This window comes from Ailuropoda melanoleuca, chromosome 4, assembly GCF_002007445.2.
Source record: "Ailuropoda melanoleuca isolate Jingjing chromosome 4, ASM200744v2, whole genome shotgun sequence".
Classification (NCBI taxonomy): Eukaryota; Metazoa; Chordata; class Mammalia; order Carnivora; family Ursidae; genus Ailuropoda; species Ailuropoda melanoleuca.
The window spans coordinates 53,307,921-53,333,843 of record NC_048221.1 but is presented as its reverse complement, the minus strand read 5'-3'; the positions used below and the strand labels follow the sequence as shown (position 1 = coordinate 53,333,843).

Here is a 25,923-nt window from a genome sequence, read left to right as displayed (position 1 = left end):
GGAAGTCTGAAATGAGCCTTACAAGGTATGATATTGTGATTTCTAATAAATATATATTTGCTCTTCAGCCAAGTACTGGGCACAGAACTCCTAAAACCCTTAGAATTTCCTAAGGGAAGACAGCAATAAAGGTGTCTTTTGTTATGTTGATAAGTGACTTTGGAAGGCACTTATAGTGGCTGGTTGCTGGGAGAACCAGAACTCACCCTGTGATTAGACAGTTGGAAGTTTCAAGTCCTACCCTCTGACCTCCATAGAGGAGAAAGGGGTTGGAGTCAATCACTAATGGCCAATGATTTAATTATGCCTGTGTAATGAAGCCTCCATAAACCCACTAAAAAAGACAGTTCAGAGAGCTTCCCGGTTTGTGACCATGTAGACATTTGTGGAGATTTGTGGCTCGCTCAAAGAGGGTAAGGGATCTCCATCCCCCTTCCCGCATACCTCTCCTTAGTGCATCTCTTCCCTCTGGTGATCTTGAGTTACATCCTTTTATAATATAAACCGGTAATCTAGTAAGTAATATGTCTGTCTGAGTCCTGTGAGCTGCTCTAATAAATTAAGCCCAAGGAGGGGTTCATTGGAACCTCCAATTTAGAAGCACAGGTGACAGCCTGGACTTGGAATTAGTATATGAAGTGAGGGCAGTCTTGTAGGACTGAGCCCTTAAACTATGGGATCTGAGGCTACCCCCAGTTAGCTAATGTCGGAATTGAGTTAAATTGTAGGACACAGCTGCCAGTGGAGAATTGCTTGCTGGTGTGGGAAAACCCACACACATTGAACTGGGTGCAGAATCACTACAAGGCTAAAGTCTAGGTGTCATGGTGCTGCACTCCTTCTAGAGGTTCTGTTTTTGTTTGTTTGTTTGTTTGTTGTTTCCTGTCTATCTGGATCCTTTCTCAGATCTTCTAGAGGTTCTAGAGAAGGTTTTGTCTCTTCCTTCTAGAGGCTGCCTGCATTCCCTAGCACATGGTCTTTGATCCTTCTGCCTCCCTTATAAGGATCCTTTGATTACATTGAGCCCATCCAGATAATCTCCCCATCTCAAGATCTTTAATTTAATCATTTCTGCAAAGTCCCTTTTGTCATATGAGGTAACACATTCAGAGGTTCTGGTGATTAAAAGATGGACATCTTTGGCAGGAGGGTCATTAGTCTAACACAATCATTAATATTTTTATCAATACCAGCTCATTTAACTCATTTCATTCTCATGAAATCCCATGAAGTAGGTATTATTTTATTCCCATTTGGAAATTGAGGCACAGAGAAGTTAAGTAACTTTCCCAAAGTCACATAGCCAGTAAGTGGGATTGGAAGCCAGGAAATTGGCCTCAGGAGTTCATGTTCTTACCAGCTGAAATATGTAAGTGGCACATAGTATGCACTATATTAATGTTAGCTATTATTATTATTTCTACCAAGATGAATACAATAATCCTATATAATATCACATGTGACTCTTGTGAGAATTAAGTTAACGTGTGAAAAGCACCAGACAGTGCCAGTCATACCAAAGGTACTTCAAGTGGCATTTAGAACTTTCCAGTCTTAACAAAAGAAACCTTTCTTTTCACCCAAAGAACGTTTGGGGTCACTACACCCTCCCCAAGATGGCGCCACCCCACACCCAGTCGCCCCACTCAAGATGGCGTCCATTGCTCTGAAAGCCACATTCCGCCCTTCTTAAGATGGCGCCAACACTAGTCTTGTTATCCCTCCTCTCTCTTCAAGATGGCCTTAACATTGGGCATTCTTGACTCTCTCAAAATGGTGGCAGGCGCAATACGCACAACGTCGGACCTTTCCAAGATGGCGCCCCGGCGTCGCATACTTATCGTCGCTATTATTATAGACACTTCCGGTTGTGCCGAACGCAGACATCTGAGGCCTGCGGGAGACTCGTGCCGGGTCCAGCTTTGCGCTGAAACACTCTGGCGCCAGAATGGACCGAAGGAAAAAGCCTTTGGATGTTACGGCCTCCTCGGTGAGTGCGGGTACAGATGATGCTACGGGGCTCCGAATTCTCATCTCCACTAGACCAGAATCTCGACCTTGTTTCTTCACTCGCGAGACCCAGACATGGCCTTCCCGCAAACAGGAACCCGGACCTGGCTTTTCTCATCTGGGGGACCCGGGCTAACTTTCTTACTTACAGGACCCCGTACTTGGCTTCTCCCCTCGGATATACACCCGGACCAGAATTCCCTCCGTAGATATGGACCTGAACCTGGGGTCTTTTCCCGATTAAGAGTGCCCCTGCCTCCCCTCTGCGACAACCGGGCTAGGCCTCCTTGCCAGTCCTGTCTCCCTCTGTGCTTGCTGTGCACATTCCCCTTTCTCGTTTCTTTGCCAGTCCAGAGACCAGCCTCAAACAATGAGAACATGAGAGAGGGTGACTTATTCCCCGGGATCCGAGAGCGCCCAGCGTCCCGACCAGGAACTAAACAGCTGTGAATGCACCTGTAGGCTGCGGTGCCTGCGGGTTGTGAGGTCTAGCAGGATGTAAGCAGTTTTGTTAAACCAGCTACTTCTAGGAAGAAAACCTGCTCTGAGTACGTTTCTGTGCACTATCTCATTTAATCCTCCCAGCTGCTTTAGAGAGTAGGTGCTATTAATATCCGTGTTTTATAGCTGATAAACTTGAGGCCCAGTAAGGGAAAGTGGCTTCCTCCCAGCTTCCAAACAGAATTCTTAGTGATAGAACTGGCGCACTCAGGCTGTTTGTCATCATAGTTATTGCCTTTTCTGTTACACCAGAGCAAATTGCCTAATCTTTGATTTAATCTTCAATTTACTGCAAAGTGTTAGGATGCAAAGGGAGTGCAAAAGAAAACTATGCGTCCCAATATTTGAGTCTCTTTTCCTTGTCTAATCTTGAAAATTAGTACAAGTTGTTATGGTTGAGCATAAGGACCCAAAACCATAAATTTTAAAGATATTCTATCGTGACAGGTTAAAATTAGCAGTAACCATAGTAGAAATGCCACCTGGAAAGGGACAGTTCTCAGAGCACCTTCCTTTTAAAACTCAAAAGTAGTCATAGAAGAGGAAAATGTATGGCTAACAAATTGTTAAAGTTAAGAAGGCTCAGAAGACCCTTCTTCTAAAGTTTTTGTGCTTAGAAACAGAATATTCGGTCCTGGGATGAAACTGCCCTTAGCATTATTAAATCCCTGCCATGGCTGCTTTTAAATTGATGTCTTCCAAAATAGAAATTATTGAACTCAGTCATTTTGATTTCCCTTAAAAGTCAGTCTGTGATGCTGGGCTTTATAAGTATCTGATTTATAGGAAGCTGTATCTGGACCTTTAAAAAGGGAACTGTCATTTTATCTTTCTTTGCAGAGTAGACAGTGGTGATTGGTACAAGTGAGAGGTAGACATGTATATTCACCCAACTGCCCTGTTTCCTTTGCCCTGGCTTTCCTGTTTTTGAACCCTGTGATTCAGCTAAACTTACAGTCTCTGGAACATACATAAACTTGGAGCTCTTCTCATTCACTCAGTCTACTTTATTTCTAACTGTTGAAATCTTGCCTGTCTTTTTTTTTTTTTAAGTTTTATTTATTTAAGTAATCTCTACACCCAATCTCATGACCCTGAGATCAAGAGTTGCTCGCTCCTCTGACTGAGCCAGCCAGACGCCCCTTGCCTGTCTTTTAAGGCTTAGCTCAAAGCTATCTCTGATCACTGTGGATAGAAGGAAATGCTCCTGTAGCTGAACTTTTATGCTGTTTTCTTCTGCCATCCCCCCTTAGTTATTTATTTATTTATTTATTAGATTTTATTTATTTATTTATAAGATTTTATTTATTTATTTATTTGACAGAGACAGCAAGAGAGGGAACACAAGCAAAGGGAGTGTGAGAGGGAGAAGCAGGCTTCCCGAGGAGCAGGGAGCCTGATGCGGGGCTCGATCCTAGGACCCTGGGATTATGACCTGAGCCAAAGGCAGATGCTTAACAGCTGAGCTACCCAGGCGCTCCCGCCCTCCGTTTTAAAGATTTTATTTTTAAGTAATTTCTGCACGCAAAGTGAGGCTGGAACTCACAACCCCAAGATCAAGGGGTCTCATGCTTCATCCACTGAGCCAGTCAGGTGCCCCTGTTTTCTTCCACTCATAAAGTCATTTATTACATTTTACTGGTACTATAAGTTACCTTTTTTTTTTTTAAATCAGGTTGTAACTGTTTGAGACAGGAGAATGTCTATTCATGTTTGTATCCTGTTCTTCAGTGCTCAGATAGTTGCTGAACAAAGACATTTTTCTGCAAAAATAATAAATTGTTATGATTAAATGAGATTACAATATTAAAAAAGGCAAGTACAAGGGCGCCTGGGTGGCACAGCGGTTAAGCGTCTGCCTTCGGCTCAGGGCGTGATCCCGGCGTTATGGGATCGAGCCCCACATCAGGCTCCTCTGCTATGAGCCTGCTGCTTCCTCTCCCACTCCCCCTGCTTGTGTTCCCTCTCTCGCTGGCTGTCTCTATCTCTGTCAAATAAATAAATAAAATCTTAAAAAAAAAACAAAAAAAGCCAAGTACAGTGTCAGGCAGAGAGAAGGTATTTAAAGTTGTTAGTTCAGTCTGAATCTAACAGATGCAGACTTCATTTACTTTGCTTAATCACTCTCCCCTTAGCCCAGTATTGAAGGTTAGGGTAGAAATACATTACCAACAGATTGCGAACGCTGTACGACTTGGTTTTATTTTGTACTGGATTGTACATTCAGACATTTAATTTTGTATCCATTTTTGTCCATTTATAGGAACTTTAAATCTTGTTTTGAGAATTACAATAACTTGGAAATCTAGTCACTCATTAGAATTAATTAAATGTTTTTGTTTGCTCATTTTTATCCTAGTTGGTAGACCTTAAGGCTGAACTCTTCCGAAAACAAGAAGAATTCAAACAAGAAAAACTTCTAAAAGATTCTGGAGTTTTGGGAAAACCAAAAACAACTAATAAGGTAAAAAGATCTAGTAATCTCCATTAATTCCAAACATGGAGGAATTATACCATACCTAGATTTTTTGAAAATGTCCTGGTCTCTGCTACATATAGAAATAAAGGGAAAATCCCTTGTAGCTGAACATCTGCATAAAATGTTTTATATTAAAATAGAAATTAGAGCATTTAAAAGCACACATTGTAATTACTTAGCACTTCTTTTGGAAGAGTGCATGTTTCAATGAGTGGTTTGTGTACATTCTCGTGGAAGATCAGCTGTATAGGTATTATTAATCCAAACAGATAAACAATTAGATGATACAGTAATACAGCAGAAAATATCAGGGTCTTTAATAGTTGTGAATAGGTTGTGGTATTTATTACTTCTATTACTAAACCTCTTGAATTAAGTTGTAATCATTCAGGAGATAATAGATAGGTAACTCTGTAGTTGTGTAAAGGAATTCTTTATATAATTTAGGGCTTTTTTTTTTTTTTCAGCTCCAGCTTTCCCTTGTATAGTCTCTTTGCACAACATAGGCTGGCTGTCAGATCTAGTTTTCTCCATTGATTCATAAGATCTAATCCGTTTTTTTTTCTTCTGATGTGGAAGTAGAGACTTTTTTTTGCAATCACTTAGTTCTGTTTTGTCTTTTTAAATAAATATGCTGCAGAAACCAAGTATCTGGAGCAAACAGAATGCAGGAGTTTCAAATCGAGCTGAGAAGGATGCAGAACAGAAGATCGAGGAACAGAAGACTTTAGACAAAGCAAGGTGAAGTTAAGCTCTGCTAACTGTAGTTGCCTCAGGCTACCCACGCAAAGAAGTGAGAGTTTCACTTTTATGCTTCTGGATTTACAATTTTAATTTTGTCATCTTTTCAGTCATATAATCTATAAATATAAAATAGACTCTAAAAATAATAAAATTTGCAGATGTATTTGTAGTCTTCTAAGAAGAGAAGACATAACCTCGGTCTGAAAGATGAAGCAGAGTCCCACTTTGAGCCTTTGTTAGGCACTAAGATTATCAACAGGTGTTTAAGAACTGTCCCCATGGGCGCCTGGGTGGCACAGCGGTTAAGCGTCTGCCTTCGGCTCAGGGCGTGATCCCGGCGTTCTGGGATCGAGTCCCACATCAGGCTCCTCCTCTATGAGCCTGCTTCTTCCTCTCCCACTCCCCCTGCTTGTGTTCCCTCTCTCGCTGGCTGTCTCTATCTCTGTCAAATAAATAAATAAAATCTTTAAAAAAAAAAAAAAAAAAAGAACTGTCCCCATGGTGGTGTGGCTCTGGGCTACTAGGTAATATGACAGTAGCATTTAGAAACTAAATTTTCCCCGTAGCTTTTTATTCTGAAAAACTTGAAAACAACAGAATAGTTGAAAGAAGAGTACAATGAATCTTCTAATACTCTTTACCTTAGTTCACCAATTAATGTTTTTCCACGTTTGCTTTTGCTTCTCTCTCTGTCTCTCCTCTTTGTGTGTGTGTAGAGTAGCTTTGTTAAAATCTTGATACTTTGCCTCAAAATATCTCAGGATGTATCTCCTAAGAACAAGGACATTCTCCTACATCACTACAATAATGCTATCATACCCAAGACATTTAACACGAATAAAATAGTATTATCTATTATATAGTCTATAGGCAGAGTTCACCAATTATCCTGGTACAATTAAGTCCTTTACAGTTTTTTTTTTTAATTTAATCCAGAATTCAAAGATTGCACATCGCATTTCGTTTTCATATTTTTCTTTTTTTCTCTTTAAGAGGGAGAAATTTTGTTTATAGCATGACTTTTCTTCTTTCCTTTTTTTAAAAGTTTATTTATTTTTTTAAGTAATCTACACCCAATGTGGGGCTTAAACTCACAACCCTGAGATCAAGAATTGTACACTCCTCTGACTAAGCCAGCCAGGCACCCCGGATGGCGTATTTCTTTAGTCTCTTTAGACTAATTCCTGTGCCTTTTTCTTGTCTGTTACACCATCACTGTTCTTGAAGAGCCCCGGCCTCTTGATCTGCAGTGTCCCACAATCTGATTACAGTCACATTAACTGCTTTTGGTTAAGAATATGATGTACGTGCTGTGTCCTTCCTGTTGGATCACGCCTAAAGGTTCACAATGTCAGTTTGCGTTGTTATTGGTGATGAGGTTTGATCATCAGCTAAGATAGGCCTGCTAGGTTTTTCCACTGTAAAGGTGCTCTTCACCCTTTGTAATTAATAATCTAAGGAGGGAAACCCTGAGACTATGAATATCTTGTTCACCAACATATTTCCACATAGTTATTACATTGGTGATTTCAAAGTGATGATTTTTCTTATTCTTTCATTCCCTCTCTATCTTTATTTTTCATTCCATTTATTAGCTGGCATTCTTCTGTAAAGAAGAACTCTCCCTTATTTGCAGTGTCACCCTAGAATCAGAATCCCAAGTCTTTTAATGTCTGGCATGACTCATGTGCTTTTGGATCTATTGCATAATAAAAACTGCAGTTACAAACAGTGGTCGCTAAGGTCGCTCAGCTCTTCTGGGTTAGAAAAAAAGAGGCAGAATATTAGCACATTTGGGGGATTGTTTTTCTTGGCGTTTGACCTGTGCCCAGGAGACATGGGCTATGTTAATTTTTGAGACCTCTTTCTCACCTACTGGACATATTCTCAGAATTCTAATTTGTTGAAAGGTAAAGTTTCATTTATACATTTATAAATGTTTTCCTAGGTACTTTGCTGATTTTTTCTGTCCAGTGACCTGTTAACGTAATCCTTTGGCTTCATTGTGCTTGTGAGGAGTCAAGTCTTCCCTTGGTCTGCAGGACTTCTGAGTCTCCCCAGAGCTCAAAACAGGCAGGGGCAGTTCCATGAGGGTTTAAGGCCTTAGGCAAGTTGCTCCTTCATGGAGACTTCTCTTATCTATGAAGTGAGGTGGTTTATGGTTTGTCTCCCTCTCTGATTTCACCTTGTTTTATTTTTTCCTCTCTTCCCTGATGATCCTCTGTTTTGTTTCTTAAATTCCACATATGAATGAGATCATGTAACTGTCTTTCTCTGATTGACTTATTTCACTTAGCATAATACCCTCTAGTTCATCCACATCATCGCAAATGGCAAGATTTCATTGTTTGATGGCTGTGTAATATTCCTGTGTGTGTGTGTGTGTGTGTGTGTGTGTGTGTCAGTGTGTCACATCTTTATTTATTCATCTGTCGATGGACATCTGGACTCTCCATAGTTTGGCAATTGCGGACATTACTGCTATAAACATTGGGGTGTAGGTGCCCCTTCAGGTCACTACATTTGTCAGATACTGTATTTTTAAGAGACTTGTAAGAAGTTGGTCTTTAGCTCCCTTAGAGAAGCCTAATAAGCCATGGATGACCAGGGACCCTTGTCTGCAAACAATAATGCAAAGAGTTTACATTGAATTTGGTGATCTGTTTGGAAGGTTGTGTATAGAAAATGTTTTTGTTTAGACATCTCTCTCCTTTTTTTGGTATTTAACTTAGTTGGACTTGGCATTTGCATCTGGAATCTTACTTCGTTTTGTATTTTCCAATACTGATTGAGAACTTGTACCAGGTTTTGTTTTAGGTCCTGGGATACAGTCATGAATAAGAGAAATATGGGCCTGTTCTCACAGAACTGACATTTAGTCGGCAAAGTGGGCATCACTGAGTCTGAGGGTCCCCTTAGGGCGGGGTGGTCAGCTCGAGTTACAGCCGCCGCATCATCAGACTGGGCCTCTTGTGCAGGGCATGGCAGTCAGGCAGCCTTAGCAGGAGTGGCAGGTGTTGGACCATTTCTAATACTTCTCTTTTTTTCTCCTAGGGAGAAATTGGAAGAAAAAGCCAAATTATATGAAAAAATGACTAAAGGAGACTTTATAGGTAAATACAGTAATTTATTTCTTTATTTTCTGTAACTCATACAGCCCTGTAGTATTTTGTTATTTGTTAGAATAACCGTAAGAATGGGGAGGAAATTTAAGGAATAATACAGATTTACTGTCTCTGCCGGCACGGAGATAAGAAAATCCACAGTAATTGTTGATGGCCCAGTGTGTGCCAGGCCATGTGTTAGGTGCTCCGAGGGAACAAGCAAGGGCAGTATAAGCCAGATTCTCTGCCTCTGCCCTCAAGGGGCTCGTCATCAATGGAGGCCAATGGTGCAGAACAAAGCAAAGGTAGGAAATGAGGTCTAAATAGACTACCATTATAAACCATTATAGCTAAGTTAAGAAAAGACTGGGAGGAGTTCTGGGTATATCAGGGTGTTGGAGTTATGTTTCCTTTTCCCTATTTTCTGTCTTTTCTGTGATGTGCCTGTAATTGCTTCTAAAAGAATAAGAAGATCCCCCTTTCCTCATACCCTCCAGAAAAATAAAACCCAGCCTACTGTTAGATAGCAGTAGAAGAGATTTTACAAGGCAGTGTGTATTTCATTACCAAAAGGCATGTGGGGAAGTCTTGAGGGAGAAGGTAGGCTCTGACAGGGTCTTAAAGGCTTTGGATAGCTGAGGAAAGGGATTCTGCAGGGGGAGAGTGGTGAGAGCAGATCCACAGAGGGAGGAGAGGGCCGGTGTTGGCAGGACAGACTAGCGTGGCTGGGCAGTGGGGCAGCAGGAGAGAGGCAGGGCTGGAACCCTGGTCATTGGCTGCCCAGACAGCCAAACTCCCTCTTCCCAGATGGCAGAGACATGTTCCCTGCGTGGCAGGGAGCTCTGTGTGGGAAAGTCAGGCACTCTCAAAGCTAGGGGACATGGGGAGAGGCCATGTCTTCTTCCTGATGAAGCAGCAGGGTGTCCGTTAACCAGGAGGCCTCACTGTTATGTGGTCTTATAACCCTGCTCTGGGAGAGTACATCTCTTTCTCATGTGAGTTACTTTGCGGCTTTAAAAAAAATTAAAGTCTTTTACTTTTGATTCAAACTTGATTTGTTTTGTTAATCTAGAAATCAGGTCCAAAGGCCTGTGGACGTGGGGATTTGGTTCTGTCCAAAACAGCAGGCCCACCTCCTGATGGGCATAGCGGCCCTGTGTGTTTGGGCAAGTTGAGTTTTGGAGCCTCGGTTATTCTCCCCTGTATGCTTTAACACCAGTACCGGGCGACGTGGAGCCCAGTATCTGCTCCTTACAGGTTAATACTGTCCTCAGAGAAAAACTGAAACGACTGTATAAAATCCAGCATAGTGAAACTTCACGTAAAACTTATTGTGAGTATATCAACTGTCCTGGGTTAAATTAAAGTCATGGAGTGTTATTTAATTTTCAGTGTATGTTTTAGCTTGGGCAGATCACAAGCCACTGCAGGTCCTGGCACCTGTGTGCCCTGCAGATCCTGGCACCATGCCTTGCTTGAAAGTGGTGTTCCTTGGGTTGAAACGAATTCAGATGAGTTCTTTTACCCTATACAATGACCCTTAAAACACCATACCACAGCAGTATAATTAGGGTTAAGTAATGTAGCCCCTTGATTAGGAAGGAATACATAGCAACAAAGGTCTGTTGCTCTGGTCCGGCGACATGAGCACTGCAGTTCTGCTTCGGCATTATGTCATTGGGTGGATGAGTCTCTTGAAATCAAATGGTTTGATCTTAAAATTGCATTCTGGGGGCGCCTGGGTGGCTCAGTCGTTAAGCGTCTGCCTTCAGCTCAGGGCGTGATCCCGGCGTTATGGGATTGAGCCCCGCATCAGGCTCCTCCACTGTGAGTCTGCTTCTTCCTCTCCCATTTCCCCTGCTTGTGTTCCCTCTCCCTCTGGCTGTCTCTCTCTCTCTGCCAAATAAATAAATAAAATCTTAAAAAAAAAAAAATTGCATTCTGAGACCGAATTACTCACTCATTCTGTTGACGAGGCAACAGAAGACTTTAAGCACTTTTAAGACTTTTTTGTGTGGTATGTGTTTCCCATGGCCTATTTGCAGCTTCCCTGTCAGGTCCGTGGTGGCCCTGTGTCTTTGAAGTGTGCAGGCAGTGGTAATACATCGACTAGTGTAGCTGCCCGGCAGTGAGTGTGACTGCTTCATATCAATTCCATCTGTGGTTCACTTCTTTGAAAACAATGTCAAAAATCTGAAAATTGATTCTTCTGTCCTAGATGAAGAAGTGGAGGATATGTACCTTGTGGATTTCACGCAGAAGATCATAGACAAACACAAAGAAATGGAGATGTTTGGTGCCAATAGAGATTCTAGAAAGGCAGCAGAAAGAGATGATGATGAAGAAAATCTTTCTGAAAAAGATATACCTCCTCCCCAGGACCCCAGTGAAGAGTGGTTGGTGATAATGACGCAGTTTGGTCATGTTAACATTCTCAGACTCGTGTTTACTTTTTTTTTTTTTTAAGTAATCGCTACACCCGACATGGGGCTCAAACTCATGACCCTGAGATCATGAATCCCTTGCTCTATTGACTGAGCCAGGTGACCCGACGTGCACTTATTTTCCACAAGTGTATTTGTTTGGGGGTTATCAAACCATTTCTCCTTATTCTTCCTCCGTTTTCTTTCTTTTAAGATTGGATTTACAGATGTAGAAATAGTAACTTCAAAGAAGTAGTAATTACAAGACTGAGCCAAGCACAAAAGGCATGAATACACCCGTTTCATTGGCGTGGAAGAGTTGTTTAGACAGAAGCATGTTCCTTTGTTACCCAGGCTGCTGCCCATGGAGAGTCACTGTCTAGCTGGTGGTGATGTTCATCTCCATAGAACAGAGGCCGGCAGAGCCGGTCCAGTAACCTTCCCCCGGCTGGGCCGTTTTCCGGAAGTGTGGTATAGGCGCTGCGGACCTTGCAGCTGCCTAGCACTAGCTCCACGTTTCGCTGGCAGTATGACCTCGATTGAGTTCCGTCCTTGCTGAGACTGTTTCCTCACAAGTAAAACGGGATTGTTTTGCCTTGAACTCCCTCAGGAAATCAGAGTATTCTAAGCTACCCGAGAAAACTGTTGTCTGTGGAGCATAAACAGACATTTGGTAAACTTTTATTGAAATTATCCTGAATTTTATCTACGTGTAGGTGAATGATGGGGAAGCCAAACTTGTCTTTTTTTATGAGACCAATACATCAATAAGTCAAGAGACCAAAATAAAAACTCCCTTCTGATGATTTTCTCTACTTAATATAAGACTGGGAATGACCGTGCCTGCCCACTCCCCTGCCTGTGCAGAGCGTGCCCATCTTCCCTTCCAGGCTCAGATGTCCTCATCATTGGGGTCTTTGTCAGGAACTGCTTAGGATGGTTTGCGGCACTTGACCTTGTGTCAGCTGTGGGCCCCGCTGGCAGGAGTCAGTTAGGAGCGTGAGAGAGCAGTGCCAGCTGCTGAGGATCACAGGGACCCCACATCCTCTTACTACTGAGGCTGTTCCCAGTGGTCCAGAAACAACACTCACATTGGGATAGAACAGGTGTTCGCTTAGCTGCTTTTTAAAAATTTATCTTTGGGCGCGGTGTTTTGGCTGCGTACTTGCTACAAGCAACCCAAAGAGAAGTACATATAATGCAGTCTCTTCCATTGATGCTTTTCCTCATCGTTTTAGTACGAGTGATTTCTGCCTCACCGGACTCTGGTAGCACTTAGATACGCTTCCAGCTCCTTTGGGTCTTACCTTTTCTTTAGTATTGACGCACAACTTGCCTCATTACCCAGAAAAAGATTTGAGACAAACTTTGGATCCTTCTTTTGTCCTCCCTGCTGTTGTTAGGAAGTGTTTCATGGGCACGCGCCTTAACTTCCCCCGGAGCTCGTTGACGATGACATGACTCTGAGTCCTCCTTTATTACTCTTGTGCCTCAAGTAATTGTTCCCCTGGGGCTTGCTCAGTGATTGCTGATTACACGGAGCACTTGCTGACTACTGTCTTGCCACTTCTGTTTTGATGGGATCTGTACATTTTAGAGACCTTCTCCAGAAACAGAATAGCCTATGATTGCTTTTCATAGCAGAAATCTCATCTCCTTTGAAAGGTTTAATGTCTTTTTTTTCTTCCTTACTAATGCCTGTATGATTACAAGCAATTTGTCAGTGATTTGAAGAGTTTGGAGGGCAATTGAAGGTGTCACATGCCACCATATGGTGAAGGAAGACGCACTGCAAGCAGTTCTAACACGTTTTTTGTTTTTAAATTAAGCTTCAGAATTGTAACTACTTGTAAAATCCTTTTGGTAGTTAAGTCCCAGGTGGCGGAAAGTCTTTCCGCAAAAATACTGTAAATAATTACTCAGACCATCTGGCTAGATGATTTTCTTTTTCTATTCATTAGAAAAAGGTGGCGGGGGGAGGAAGAAAGAAACTACTTTGTGTAGTTGGAGGTTTTATTTCTTGTGGTAAGCAGTGTTAGGACTATAGTAATAGATTCTCAGACGTTGCGTTTTCAAATCGTGGGCTAACAATTGGAATCAGCATGTGTAAGAGGAAAGGAACTGCTAACAAAAGCAAAGCCACATACGTGAGACTCTGACCTTGAGCTGCACTAGCAGTACTGACCCCTTTCTGTGTTTTTAGCACCCTGCTAAAGCCTGGGAAATTCCTTGCCCATAATTAAACAATAAAAAAATCTGTTGCATCATAATGCAATTGAAATGTTTTCCATGAAAATCTGTCCATATTTCCTGTTGTGGGAAGTTGGTCTTTCATTTTGCCTTGCCGTCTGCCTGGTTCCCTTGGCTGTCTAGTTTGGGCAAAGATGAGGAAAGAGGAACTAACAGTAAAAGATAATAGACTGGCCCACTGCCAAGATGCTTTTGCAGTACAAAATGCGTGTTGCTTGGCTTCCTCCTAATTCGTGAGTCCTCAAAATATCATGACTTGAGAAATTTCTAATTGGCAAGAACTGTACCAATTAGAAGAAATAAAGAAAAGAATCAGAAGTCAGATTTGGAAAGACTGAGAAAATGAACAACTTGAGAATGGTACAGAGCACAGTTATTCCGATACTGATAAAATATGTGGAATTGTCTAAACCAGATTGGAGTCAGTTCTGAGATGTTGCAGCAAGGGTCTTCGTGGGGTATTTATTTTTGAAATCAGAGACGTACATGATCAATCATTTTCTGCAGTTTCTAAACCTAAGGTTTAATAAAGGGCATAATGAGCTTATTGTGTGTCAGCTTGAAACTTTAAAAAGCCTGCTCTTACCCGTGGTAATGGTCTCTCGGGTGGAGGCTTTTTCTTGGTAGTGAGGCTTACATTAATTTTCTTACAGTGCACCAGCTCCCTAACTTAGGGAACCATATGTCATGTAGAAAGCCGTCTTCACATGTTTTCACTTTTATTTCAGGGTGGATTATGTGGATTCTTTAGGGCGTTCTCGGCGCTGTATGAAAAAGGATTTGCCAGATTTGCTGGAGATGGATAAAAATCTTCAAGGGAGGCTGTAAGTGTGTGATATGCAAAGCTTTGCCTGGGTCTGAAATGCAGACACAGGGATTGTTTCATGAGTGAGGCTGCTTTTAGTTCATTATCTTTGATAGTCCAGTAAGGAGGTTTTTTCTTAACGTATAAAAATATTTGCGGAAGTACTCTTTTGTGGCTGGCATGCACACATAATCCACACTCGGGACCACCTGAGTAGTCGATCGTCTGCACTGTGCAGCTACTCAAAGGGATGAGTTGCAGCTACATCTGTTTACTTGGAAGGATGTGTGATACCAGAGTAAAAAATAGAGAGTGAGCCCAGTCCAGCAAACAAACCTCTGTGGAGAGAGGTGTTCAGGGATATGTACTTGGTCACCCCGTAGCAAGTGGGAGCAGAGAGGTAGTTAGCTTATTACCTTTTTCTTTATACATTTTTGCATTTTGAAGTCAGGGTCTTGTAGCCAGATTTTCTTCTACAGGGCCTAAGACACATTGAAGAGATAACTTGCTCCTGTGCTCCAGGGAATAGAATTCCCCCTCACCGAGTACAGTTTTTGTGAGGAAAATGGTGGGAGAAGGTCCACCTTGTCCAAGTCCTTCAGGTTCAAATAGTCCGGGGCTCAGCGCAAGGAAGGAAATGCAGAACCCTGAGCCGTCTGACAGGCCAGGAGGCACCGCCCGGACTGCAGCATTACACAGCTTCCTCGGCCCTGTGCAGGTGACCGTGCCTAGAGGCTCTGGTTCCTCCTCCGCTTTAGCCCAGAACCAGGCTGGGGAGGAAAGGGGTTTGTCTCAGGTGCCGAGGCAAGATTCTGGTGTGCTGTGGTAACAAGTCGGCTGCTTGATTAAAGAAAGGAAGACATTTTTGCAATTTCCCAGTGGTATTGGGTCAGAAACTTCTGTAAGGAACTGTGTTCTTTATCCACTAGAGTTGCTTGTCCATGATGCAGCTTACTGAACTGAAGCATTGCTGTCTCACGGTTCTTATCTAAAGAGTTTTGCTCTGTTCCCCTACTAGCTTCGTTAGTCCCGCTAATGAGAAAACTTTATTATCTGAAGATATGAGAAAAGAACTGCAGCGCCAGCAATGGGAAGAAGAAGAAAGAGAGGCCTTGAAAAGGCCAATGGGGCCCATACATTATGAAGACATTCGTGAAAATGGTATGATCATCTTGCAGCTTTTTAAATCTTTTTTTTTTTTAAAGCTTGAACTAATGGCAAGCATAAAGGGAAATATTCATGAAGTAACAGCTCTTATGTAGAAATAAAAGATTCTGATTTTTGAAATTGAAAATATCCCCTTTGTTCACTTCATAGCCTAAAGAATACTCATATTGGGAGTATCTTTCTAACAGAGGGTCTATTTATCACAAGGAGGAGATTTTTTTGGCTAGGCTGCTTTTTTTTTTTTTTTTTTAACTTGTGCCAAATATCACTGTCTTTCTTTTTGCTTTGGTAGGAAAGTTAGCCTGAGTCTAATTCATTAATCAGGGAACTCTGATCTTTTGAATAATTTGACTTATTTCAGAGGCCCGGCAACTTGGTGTTGGATATTTTGCTTTTGCTCGAGATAAAGAGTTGAGAAACAAGCAGATGAAAACGTTAGAGATGCTGCGTGAACAGGTAAAAATTAAATTCAGAATTGATGTTAAGAAGTATTTGAGCAGCTGGCTTCTTGTTGGACCGTACTACAAAAACAATCTAATATTTATTTATTTATTTAAATTAATTAGTTAATTTTTAAAGATCTTATTTATTTGAGTCAGAGAGAGAGAGAGAGAATGAGAACAAGTAGGGGGAAGGGCAAATGGAGATGGAGAAGTAGACTGCTGAGCAGGGAGCCTGATGTGGGGCGCAATCTCAGGTTGTGATCTGAGCCAGAGGCAGATGCTTAACTGAGCCACCCAGGCACCCCACAATCTATTTTTTAAAGTAGTATTCAGAATGGCTTTTCTTTCTTTCTTTTTCGTTTTTTTTTTTCCTGAGAAATGTTATATTTAGGGATGCCTGGGTGGCTCGGTCGGTTAAGCGTCTTCCTTCAGCTCAGGTCATGATCCCAGGGTCCTGGGATCGAGTCCCGCGTTAGGCTTCCTGCTCAGCGGGGAGTCTGCTTCTCCCTCTTATGCCGCTCCTCCTGCTTATGCTCTGTATCTCTCCCTCCGACAAATAAATAAGATCTTAAAAAAAAAAAGAAATGTTATATTTATTTAATAGTTAATATTCAGAGCAGTGATGGACAAAAGTGCATCAAATAAACTTTCAGTTTTATTAAAGATTGATATTTTTGATATTTAATAAATACTGTTATAGCCATAAACCAGATATTTTGTTATTACTTTTTGATTGAAGTGAAATTGACACATAACATTAGTTTCAGGTGTACAACATAATTATTCAATATTTGTTTCTATTGGGACATGATCACCACATTAAGTCTAGTTAACATCCATTACCACATAGTCACAAAATTTTTTTTTCTTGTGATGAGAACTTGTAGGTCCACTCTCTTAGCAACTTTCAAGTATGCATTACAGTATTATTAACTGTGGTTGTCATGCTGTACATTACATCCCCGTGACTTGTTTATTTTAGAACTGGAAGTTTAGATACCTTTTGATTCCCTTCAGTCATTTTCCCACACCCCCCTCACTTCTGTCCACCACCAGTCTGTTCTCTGTTATCTGTAAGCTTGTATTTTGGGGTTTTTTGGAGGGTGGAGATTAGATTCCTCATATAAATGAGATCATACAGTATTTGTCTTTTCCTGTCTGACTTATCTCACTTAACATAATGCTCTCAGGGTCCATCCATGTTGTTCAATTGGCAAAATTTCCTTCTTTTTTATAGCTGAATGATACTCTGTTCTACATACAAACACACCCACACATACATGCGCACACACGCCTTTTATCTATTCATTCATTGATGGACACTGAGGTTGTTTTCATATCTTGGCTATAATTCTACAGTGAACATGAGGGTGCAGATATCTTTCAAGTTAGTGTTTACATTTTCTTCAAATAAATAAGCAGAAGTGGAATTGCTGGATCATATACATAGCTCTATTTTTAATTTTTTGAGGAAACTTCGTTCTGTTTTCTATTGTGACTGCACCAGTTCGCATTCCCACCAACAGTGCAGGAGGGTTCCCTTTTTTCTACATCTTTGTCAATAGTTGTTATTTTCTGTCTGTGTGATAGTAGTGATTCTAACAGGTGGGAGGTGATAATCTCACTGTGGCTTTGACTTGCTTTCCCTGATGATTCATGATGTTCAGCATCTGTTTATATGTCTGTTGGCCATCTGGATGTGTTCTTTGGAAAAATGTCTGTTCAGGTCATCTGCCGGAGTTTGGTTTGTTTTGTTTTGTTTCTTTTTATCTGCCTGTTTTTTAATTTGATTGGTTTTTGTGGGTTTTTTTCTTTCTTACTTACTTTTTTTTTTTTTTTTTTTTTTTTTTTTTTTTTTTTGGTACTACATTGTATGAGTGTTCTGTATATTGTGGGTATTAGTCCCTTATCAGATAATATGATTTGCAGATATTTTCTCCCATTCGGTAAGTTGCCTTTTCATTTTATTGATGGTTTCCTTTGCTGAGCAGAAGCTTTTTAGTTAGATACAACCCCACGTGTTAATTTTTCCTTTTGTTGCCTTTGCTTTTGGTGTCACATCCAAAAAATGGCCAAGACTGATGTTAAGGAGCTTACTGCCTGTGTTTTCTTTAAGAAGTTTTATATTTTCAGGTCTTATGTTAAAGCCTTTAGTCCATTTTGAGTTGATTCTTGTGTATGGCGTAGGATAGTAGTCCAGTTTCATTCTTTTGCATGTGGCTGTCCTGTTTTCCCCACCCTTTTTTTAAAGAGATTGTCCTTTCCCATTATATATTATTGGCTCTTTTGTCATAAATTAATTGGCCGTATATGCTTGGGTTTATTTCTGGGCTCCCTTTTTTGTTCCACTGATCTCTGTGAAAGTTTTTATGCCCCTATCATACTGTTTCGATTACTATAGCTTTGTAATATAGTTCAAAATTAGGGAGCCTGATGCTTCCAGTTTGGTTCTTCTTTCTCAAGAATGCTTTGGCTTGGGGGTGCCTGGGTGGAGCAGTCGTTAAGCGTCTGCCTTCGGCTCAGGGCGTGATCCCAGCGTTCTGGGATCGAGCCCCATATCAGGCTTCTCCACTAGGAGCCTGCTTCTTCCTCCCACTCCCCCTGCTTGTGTTCCCTCTCTCGCTGACTGTCTCTCTCTCTGTCAAATAAATAAAAAATCTTTAAAAAAAAAAAAAAAGAATGCTTTGGCTCTTCAAGGTCTTTTGTAGTTCCATATTAAATTTTACGGTTGTTTGTTCTATTGTGAAAAATATTTGTTTCAATTTTGATAGAGATTGCATTAAATCTTCAGATTGCTTTGGGTAATATGGACGTTTTATCAATGTTAATTCTTCCAATCTATGAGCATGCTGTATTTTTCCATTTCTTTATGTCTTCAGTTTCTTTCATCATTGCCTTATACTTTTCCTTGGTTAAATTTATTCCTAAGCATTTTATCCTTTTTGATATAATGGGAATGTTTTCTTAATTTCTCTTTCTGATAGCTTATTAGCAGCCTGTAGAAGCACAACAGATTTGTGTATGTTGATTTTGTACCCTGTAACTTTTAAAAAAAATATTTAATTTATTTATTTATTTGAGAGAGAGAGAGGAGAAGCAGGCTGAGGGGCAGAGGGAGGGGGAGAAGCAGACTGAGTAGGAAGCCCGACATGGGGCTTGATCCCAGGACCCTGAGATCATGACCTGAGCTCAAGGCAGATGCCTAACCACCTGGGCTACCCAGGCGCCCCCGTACCCTTCAACTTTACTGAAGCCATTTATTCTAACAGTTTTTGGGTGGTGTCTTAGGGTTTTCTATATATAATATCAGGTCTTCTGCAAATAGTGGCAGTTTTATCACTGTTATTTATCAGTATCAGAATGCTGTTATAGTTTCACAAAGGTAATTGCTGTTCTGTTTTGGTGTTTCAGACTTGAAAATTATAGCTGCTCAAAAGTAACTTATGTAATTTCAATGTTTTAAATTCGGTTTTAAATATGGTACTTTTGGAGTGGCCTGGGTAAGAAAATAGAGAGTTATTTAAGGGATTTATTTAAGGGATTAAGGAGTAGAACAGAATTGGTTGGTTTCGTTGAATGTGAAGATTCCAGGATGCTCTGTGAACACTTGCTAAACTTAGAAAACACTCCAGAGGGCTTGTATAAGAGGACCTCATAGGTCTGCATTTTGAAGATCTCAAGGCTGGCTTCCTAGAGGTGGCATGAAAATTAATTAGTCTGTTTTTTAAATAAAATGAATTATTTCATCCCTTTAAACAGAAATACTGTGAACTTGGCTTACAGTAAATAATTTTTAATTTTCTGTTGTATTCAGACAACAGATCAGAGAACAAAACGAGAGAACATAAAGGAAAAACGAAAGGCTATGTTAGAAGCAAGACTTGCTAAACTCCGACAAAAAAAGATGAAAAAGTCAAAAGAAGATGGAGCAGAGGAAGAAAATAGAGGTATATCGTGGCACACGTGTCTGACCTTCAGAAGGAAAAATTTTAGTTCCATTGATGTCTCAACGAATAGGACTGGCAATATGGAAATGAGCCATTTCGTTTTATTCTCTAAGTAAGCAGAGTACCTCTGAGGTACTGCCAGGAGCAGGTTTTTATTACCAGAGTGGTGCAGAGTGACACTCCAAAGAATCTTTTTCTATAGACAAGAATATTAACAAACAGGACATCGTGTTACTTCATAGAACGGCATGGTTTAGTAACTGAGAGTTAACTTAGAGAAGAGATATCTTAAGATAAAGTGTAGTTGTGCACACACATTTTGGACTGAATTTCTGTTGCTATAGCTATATGTTTTTATTTATTATACATTAATTTATTTTAAAGAAGAAATATAGTCACAAAATCAGATGAAAGAAAGAATTTACAAGTATGAGTCTGGACGGCTCATGAAAGGTCACGCGTGTGGAAGCACTGGACGCGTGTGTTCCTGCTGGCTTGCTGCCTGCAGTATGAGTTACCGTAGTCTGGGCTAAGCTGTCCGGACCGAGACCCCTGCATGGACTGGCTCACATAAGACGGAAGTCTGTTTTCTGTTGTAATGCTTTAGAGGTGGTGGGGGGTTTGCAGGCAGGTAGTAGCTCTGCCCCAGACAGTCATCCAGTCCCGGCTTCCTCCTGTCTTCCTGCTTCTGCCATCCCTAGAGTGTTGCTCTACCTGCCAGGCAGAAGCTTACTCCCTAGCACTTCTTCGAGGTACAGCCCTAGGGAAGGGGGAAGGGGGAAGGGGGAGAGGAACCGGCTTCTTCTTTAAGAATGTAATTCGGAAGGCACACACAACCCATGCATTTACATCCCACTGGCCTGAGTGTAGCTGCAGGGGGCTGGGGAATGGCCTGTCTAGTGAGGCAGCCGCACCTCCAGCTGAAACTGGGGGTGTTCTGTTCCCAAAAGGAAGAAGGGGGTGTGGGTGTCGGGCATATGCCAGCGCCTCCAGCCCTCACAGAAGCCTGTGCCAAGCCACTGGCCATCTTCTGATTCTCAACACAGCTTCAGGTTAGCTCTGAAAGGAAACCAGAAACACTGCAGGCTTGGGAAGTCAGCTGTGCCGTTTTATATGATGCTAGGTCCCTGAAACATGTTAAGCTCTGTATACTGTTTCTCTGTTTTTGCTCTACTCCTGAACATCTGTCATTTCCACAACATGTGAAGTGCCACCACAGTGGTTTTTAAAAACCCATTTTCTTTAAAAATCTGGCCAGAGGTGAATAGCCTGTAGCCTGTTGCCATGCTTCAGCCCTTCATCTCCCGAAGTCCGCTTGCGTTGTGTGAGACTCTTACTTTAGTTGAGTAATTGGGGATGTCTGGTCCTTTGGTTGTTGGTCTGGGGAAGCGGGGTGGCATAGTGGGAAACATAGACTTTGAAATCCATCCAGCCTGGGTTTGGATCCTGGCTCTTGTCACTTTCTCCTTGTGTAGCATTTCTGAGCTTAATCTTCCTCATTTATAAAATAGGAATACTAATACTGACTTTGTTAGGGTTATTACAGGAATTACATGAACTGTTGTATACAAGGTATTGAGTCCACTGCCTGGGCTCTGATAGATGCTCATTAAATACTGGTTATTACTTTTACTCTCAAGATTACCATGTTCTATTTAATGTTTATTTTTTAAATAGCTTTAAGCTTTATTGTAATGATGTCTTATTCTCTTGCAAAAAATAGATGTCGTTGGACCTTTGCCGCCAGAACCAGAGGCTGTGCCAACTCCATGTACTGCTTCCCAGAGTAGCAAAGTAGAAGTCATTGTCCAGGAGAGGAGGGATACGAGGCCTGGAGTGCCCCATGTCCGAGAGTGGGACAGAGGAAAAGGTAATGAGGCATGAGCTTCAAGGTATAAACCCTTTCCAGTGAGGGGCCCTGCGAAGGAGATTGTTCCGGTTCATCTCAGGATGAATCTCGTGAGTCTTAGTGGTCCCTTGAGGTTTAAGGAATTCTCCAGATCTTTCAACTGGTTTCTTCTTAGTACCCAGACACTAGCTGTTTGTAAACAGGGTCACTAGAAAGTGTGATCATAAAAGACCAGGGTCTACAATACATCATTTCAAAAGGACAATTTTTTAGAAGCACTGGGTGAAGTTTTTTAAAATTCATGCTACCCTCATGTGGCTTTACAGCTTTGGAATGCCCTTTCTCAGGAGCCACTTTTAAAAATCTTACAAGGTTTGGTATTTTAGTGTCCTCTGTGTTTTTAGCAGTCTCCTTTACGTTCAGTTGAAAATAGTCTACGTGCCACAGTATTAACTTGGATTTGCATATGGTTGTGTTGGGTCATGCAGAATTTTCTGTCCGTACACCGTGGTGCCCACAGCAGCTTCTTGTTGGAGGAGGCTATGATTTATGTCTCTTCAGATGAGATCGTTAGCATAGTACGTTAGCTCGTGCTGTTTGAGCTGATGAGATCCAAGACTCGATAAAAGATGGGCATTTAAATAGGCGAGTGCCTTAAGTTAGTGCTGCTGGTAGAAGCAGAGCTGAAATACCAGATGAGATTTGGACAAGTGTCTTTTTGTGTCTTTTAAAACTCAATAAAGGCCAAAATTTGTGTTTTGTTTTGAAGTACCTACATCGTGGCAAGCAAATGATTTGAGGGTTTGATTTTTCTAGATTTCTCTTTCAAATATAATTTTAGTGCCTTTTTGGCAATACTTCCAGAACCTACCAGCCTTCTCCAGAGAGCCTTTCTTGAATCTTTCCCCATTTGGAAGTAGGCACTCTCTTTTCTTAGCCTGGTTCCTTATATTTTTGTAGACATTACATAGACCTTGTATTACGTTATTACTACTGTTGTTCTCCAGAGAATGGGAGTTGGCTTTTAATATATAATAATTGAAAATGTAAAAATTCAGCTGTTTCAGTCATCAGTTCTAATAGTACTCTTTCTTATTTTTACTAGAATTTTCCTTTGGGTACTGGTCGAAGAGGCAGTCAGATCTCCGGGCCGAGAGAGATCCTGAGTTTGCTCCACCATCAGATTACTTTGTGGGTCAAAAGAGAACTGGGTCCTTCGGTAGCCAGACGTGGAACAGACCTGCACCTGCTCAGAGTGACCCAGGACAGTGCTCTGGGCAGAGCCGTGACCCCAGCTCTTCACATACATCACCCACTCCTGCCCCCAGCAGCCCACCACAAGCCCCCACAGTCACTTTCGAAACTCTGGACGATATGATATCATATTATAAGCAAGTGACATGAACTTCAAAACCGTTCTCACTTGGGTCTATACTGTGATGGTGCCTTCTTCTCCCAAACTGGGGAAAATACAACTTTAGAGACTGAATCGTATCTTTCTCCTCCTGTCCTTTCCCTAGAAGATACAGACTTCAGGTTGGATTTGTCAGCAAGGAAGAAAGTGAACGGTACTGTGGGAATTCTGTGGCCGCTTGGCTGTTCATTTCTTTCTGATTGATATGGAGACCTGACCGTTTGGATTTATGTGTAAGCTGTCGTAATATGACCCTGAGGAGCTTGTAATCCTGTTTCTTGCCCACTCCCTTGGCTTATTTGATTTAAGGATTCCATTCCTTTCCTTTTGCAGATACTAGCATGTGGCTCTCTTTGTTCCAGGGATTCCGCTTCCATATCAGTTGATGGAGCGTCTGTCAGGAGGCATGTTTGCCTGTCAAAGTGGCAAATGAGGGAACACTGTGTGGGGCAAAGCAGTCTAGTCTCCAAGAGGACCCTGAAGCCGGTGGACTATTAAGCAGTAACATTTGAAATGATAAGGAAGACGAGGGAGGAGAACCTCATAATCCAGAAAGGTAGAAGGTGCAGTCACTTTTATTGTCATCCCATCCTCAGTGATGATTGTCACCACACTTGCCTGGTGGGCATTCATTAAGGCTGTGCGGAGTGCCTGGGGCCCATGCGGAGGCTGTTGGGCTGAGTCAGACAGTGAGATGCTCCTTAGCTTAAGGGTTAGTTTTTCAGCTGGGCCTCTCTGTGCTTGTGCCCGCTGCAGGCCCTCATCACTCTCAGGAGCCACATCACCTCAGAAGTCTAATTGAAATAGACCTGGGCTGGAGTGAGAGGCAGGGAGGTCCCTTCATCTGTACTAACAGTGAGTTAGTGAGCAGAGCTCTGGAAGCATTTCCTGTGCCTGAATACATCCTGTCCTCTGCCTGCTGTACCTCAGTGTCTTCACAGCTCTAGACAAGCGGTGGGAGTTGGCCATAGGCCCACAGGGCTCCTGTGGCAGCCTCCCAGGTCAGCGAATCCTGTAAGAACAAGCTAGAGCAGATCTTCCAAGTGCCAGAAGGAGCCTTCACTCCTGCAGGCTCTGATCCACGTCATCTCAGTGGTATTGATGGGAGTTCTCATTAAGGATTGCAAACTGGAGCCCAGAAAGGGTCAACGACTTGTTCGAGGTCACGTGGCATCCAAATGGCAGTTCTGGAACTTAAATGTAGCTTGTTCAGGCTCACGTTTGCTCCAAATTTGATTTCTCCAGTGCCCTCTGCTCTCAGTTTTGTCACTCTGATATCAAGTAGTACTAGATGAAAGTCCCAAATTCTTGAAAACTTAACTTCTGAACTTCATGTCAAGGGCAAAGTTGCCTGTCCTAAGGGTCATTCTGTCAATCTGATCTGGCAAATACCTCTTTTTAAAAATACACATTAAAATCAACTGACCCAGCCACCGTTTTTGCAGAAATTGATAAGCTGATCCTAAATTCATATGGAATTGAAGAGACCCAGAATACCCAAAACAATCTTGAACAAAGTTGGAGGACTCATTCCTATTTCAAGACTTATTACAAAGCTACAGGAATCAAAGCAGTGTTGTACTGCCTGGATAAGCACCTAGATCCACTAGCATTGAGAGCCCAAAAAGAAAGCTGTATTTCTGCGGTCAGTTGATATTTGACAGTGGTGCCAAGGCCATCCAATGGGGAAAGAATAGCAGATGATTTTGGGACAGCTGACCGTCCACATGCAAAAGAATGAATTCAGACCTGTAACTTGGCCATAAATAAAACCAACCCAATGTCAAAATTGATTGAAGACCTAAACATAGGAACTAAAACTACAAAACCAACTGAAACAGCTTGTAGGACAAAGGGAGAGGAGACAGAAAAAGAAAAATTGGAACAGTAGAAAAAATGGAATTATTAGTTATACTGGAATCGTGGAAAAATGGGAAGGAAGAAAAATGAGAAAGATGGAAAGAGGTTATGGCTATAAGGCAGAGCAGGAGGACTTGTCAGGGTGTTTGTGGAAGAGGGATGGGAAGGCTGGTCAGGCAGCAGTAAGCCCTGTGGGAGCCGGTGGTCGTGAGAGGGATCCCCAAATAACATTTTATTGCCCAGGATGGCCCAACCTAGAGTGGACGGCGAAGCAGTCTGCACGTTGGCTCAGTGGTCACTGTTGACTAGTAACTGTAAGTCCGATTTTATAGGATTTCAAAACTATATAAATATTTCTTATCCTTTCTTAGCATACAGGTAGTTCAGTGTTTCGGGAGCCCAGTTGTTACATCCTCTTGCTTTTCAGACCCAGAGTTCAAGTGTTGACACCATTTCGGTTTTAGGATTTCTCACTGGCCTGTTTTGTACGTGTATATCCAGCAGATGGCGCCAGCATTCTCAAGACTTCAGATTCACTCTGAAACAGCACCGCCCAATAGAAAGATGATGTAAGGGGCGCCTGGGTGGCACAGCGGTTAAGCGTCTGCCTTTGGCTCAGGGCGTGATCCCGGCGTTATGGGGTCGAGCCCCACATCAGGCTCCTCTGCTGTGAGCCTGCTTCTTCCTCTCTCACTCCCCCTGCTTGTGTTCCCTCTCTCGCATCTGTCTCTCTCTCTGTCAAATAAGTAAATAAAATCTTTAAAAAAAAAAAAAGGAAGATGATGTAAACCCTCTGTTTTCAGTTGTCTGGGAACCACATTAAAAAAGTGAAATTAATTTTATGACATACTTTATTTAATCCAGTATATCCAAAATATTTCAACATTTAATTATATTAAAAATATCTATATATTTTATATTTCTTTT

At 41.7% G+C, this 25,923-nt stretch overlaps 1 protein-coding gene across 2 annotated transcripts; it reads left to right on the top strand.

The window, feature by feature from the left end:
* The first annotated feature begins 1,848 nt into the window (after nucleotides 1-1,848).
* On the top strand, nucleotides 1,849-25,833 carry CCDC174 (coiled-coil domain containing 174). Of its 2 annotated transcripts, XM_011226820.3 has the most exons (11): nucleotides 1,849-1,990; nucleotides 4,871-4,975; nucleotides 5,631-5,731; nucleotides 8,789-8,847; nucleotides 11,057-11,234; nucleotides 14,240-14,335; nucleotides 15,335-15,477; nucleotides 15,845-15,939; nucleotides 19,741-19,873; nucleotides 21,597-21,743; nucleotides 22,828-25,833. In XM_011226820.3, the coding sequence occupies exons 1-11, from the start codon at nucleotides 1,949-1,951 to the stop codon at nucleotides 23,124-23,126; spliced, it is 1,398 nt and encodes a 465-aa protein (XP_011225122.1). In that variant the 5' UTR covers nucleotides 1,849-1,948; the 3' UTR covers nucleotides 23,127-25,833. The 2 variants fall into 2 exon arrangements, with proteins under 2 accessions (XP_011225122.1, XP_019656774.1); XM_019801215.2 differs by lacking the exons at nucleotides 4,871-4,975; nucleotides 5,631-5,731 and having other exon boundaries at nucleotides 1,860-1,990.
* The last annotated feature ends 90 nt before the right edge of the window (nucleotides 25,834-25,923 follow it).

What these genes read in the sequence shown, in the direction of transcription:
- CCDC174 (XM_011226820.3), top strand. Translation starts at nt 1,949, where the DNA reads ATGGACCGAAGGAAAAAGCCTTTGGATGTTACGGCCTCCTCG. An exon ending in GACTAAAGGAGACTTTATAG is followed by an intron (nt 8,848 to 11,056) that starts GTAAATACAGTA and finishes CTTCTGTCCTAG; the next exon opens with ATGAAGAAGTGGAGGATATG. An exon ending in CAGGACCCCAGTGAAGAGTG is followed by an intron (nt 11,235 to 14,239) that starts GTTGGTGATAAT and finishes CTTTTATTTCAG; the next exon opens with GGTGGATTATGTGGATTCTT.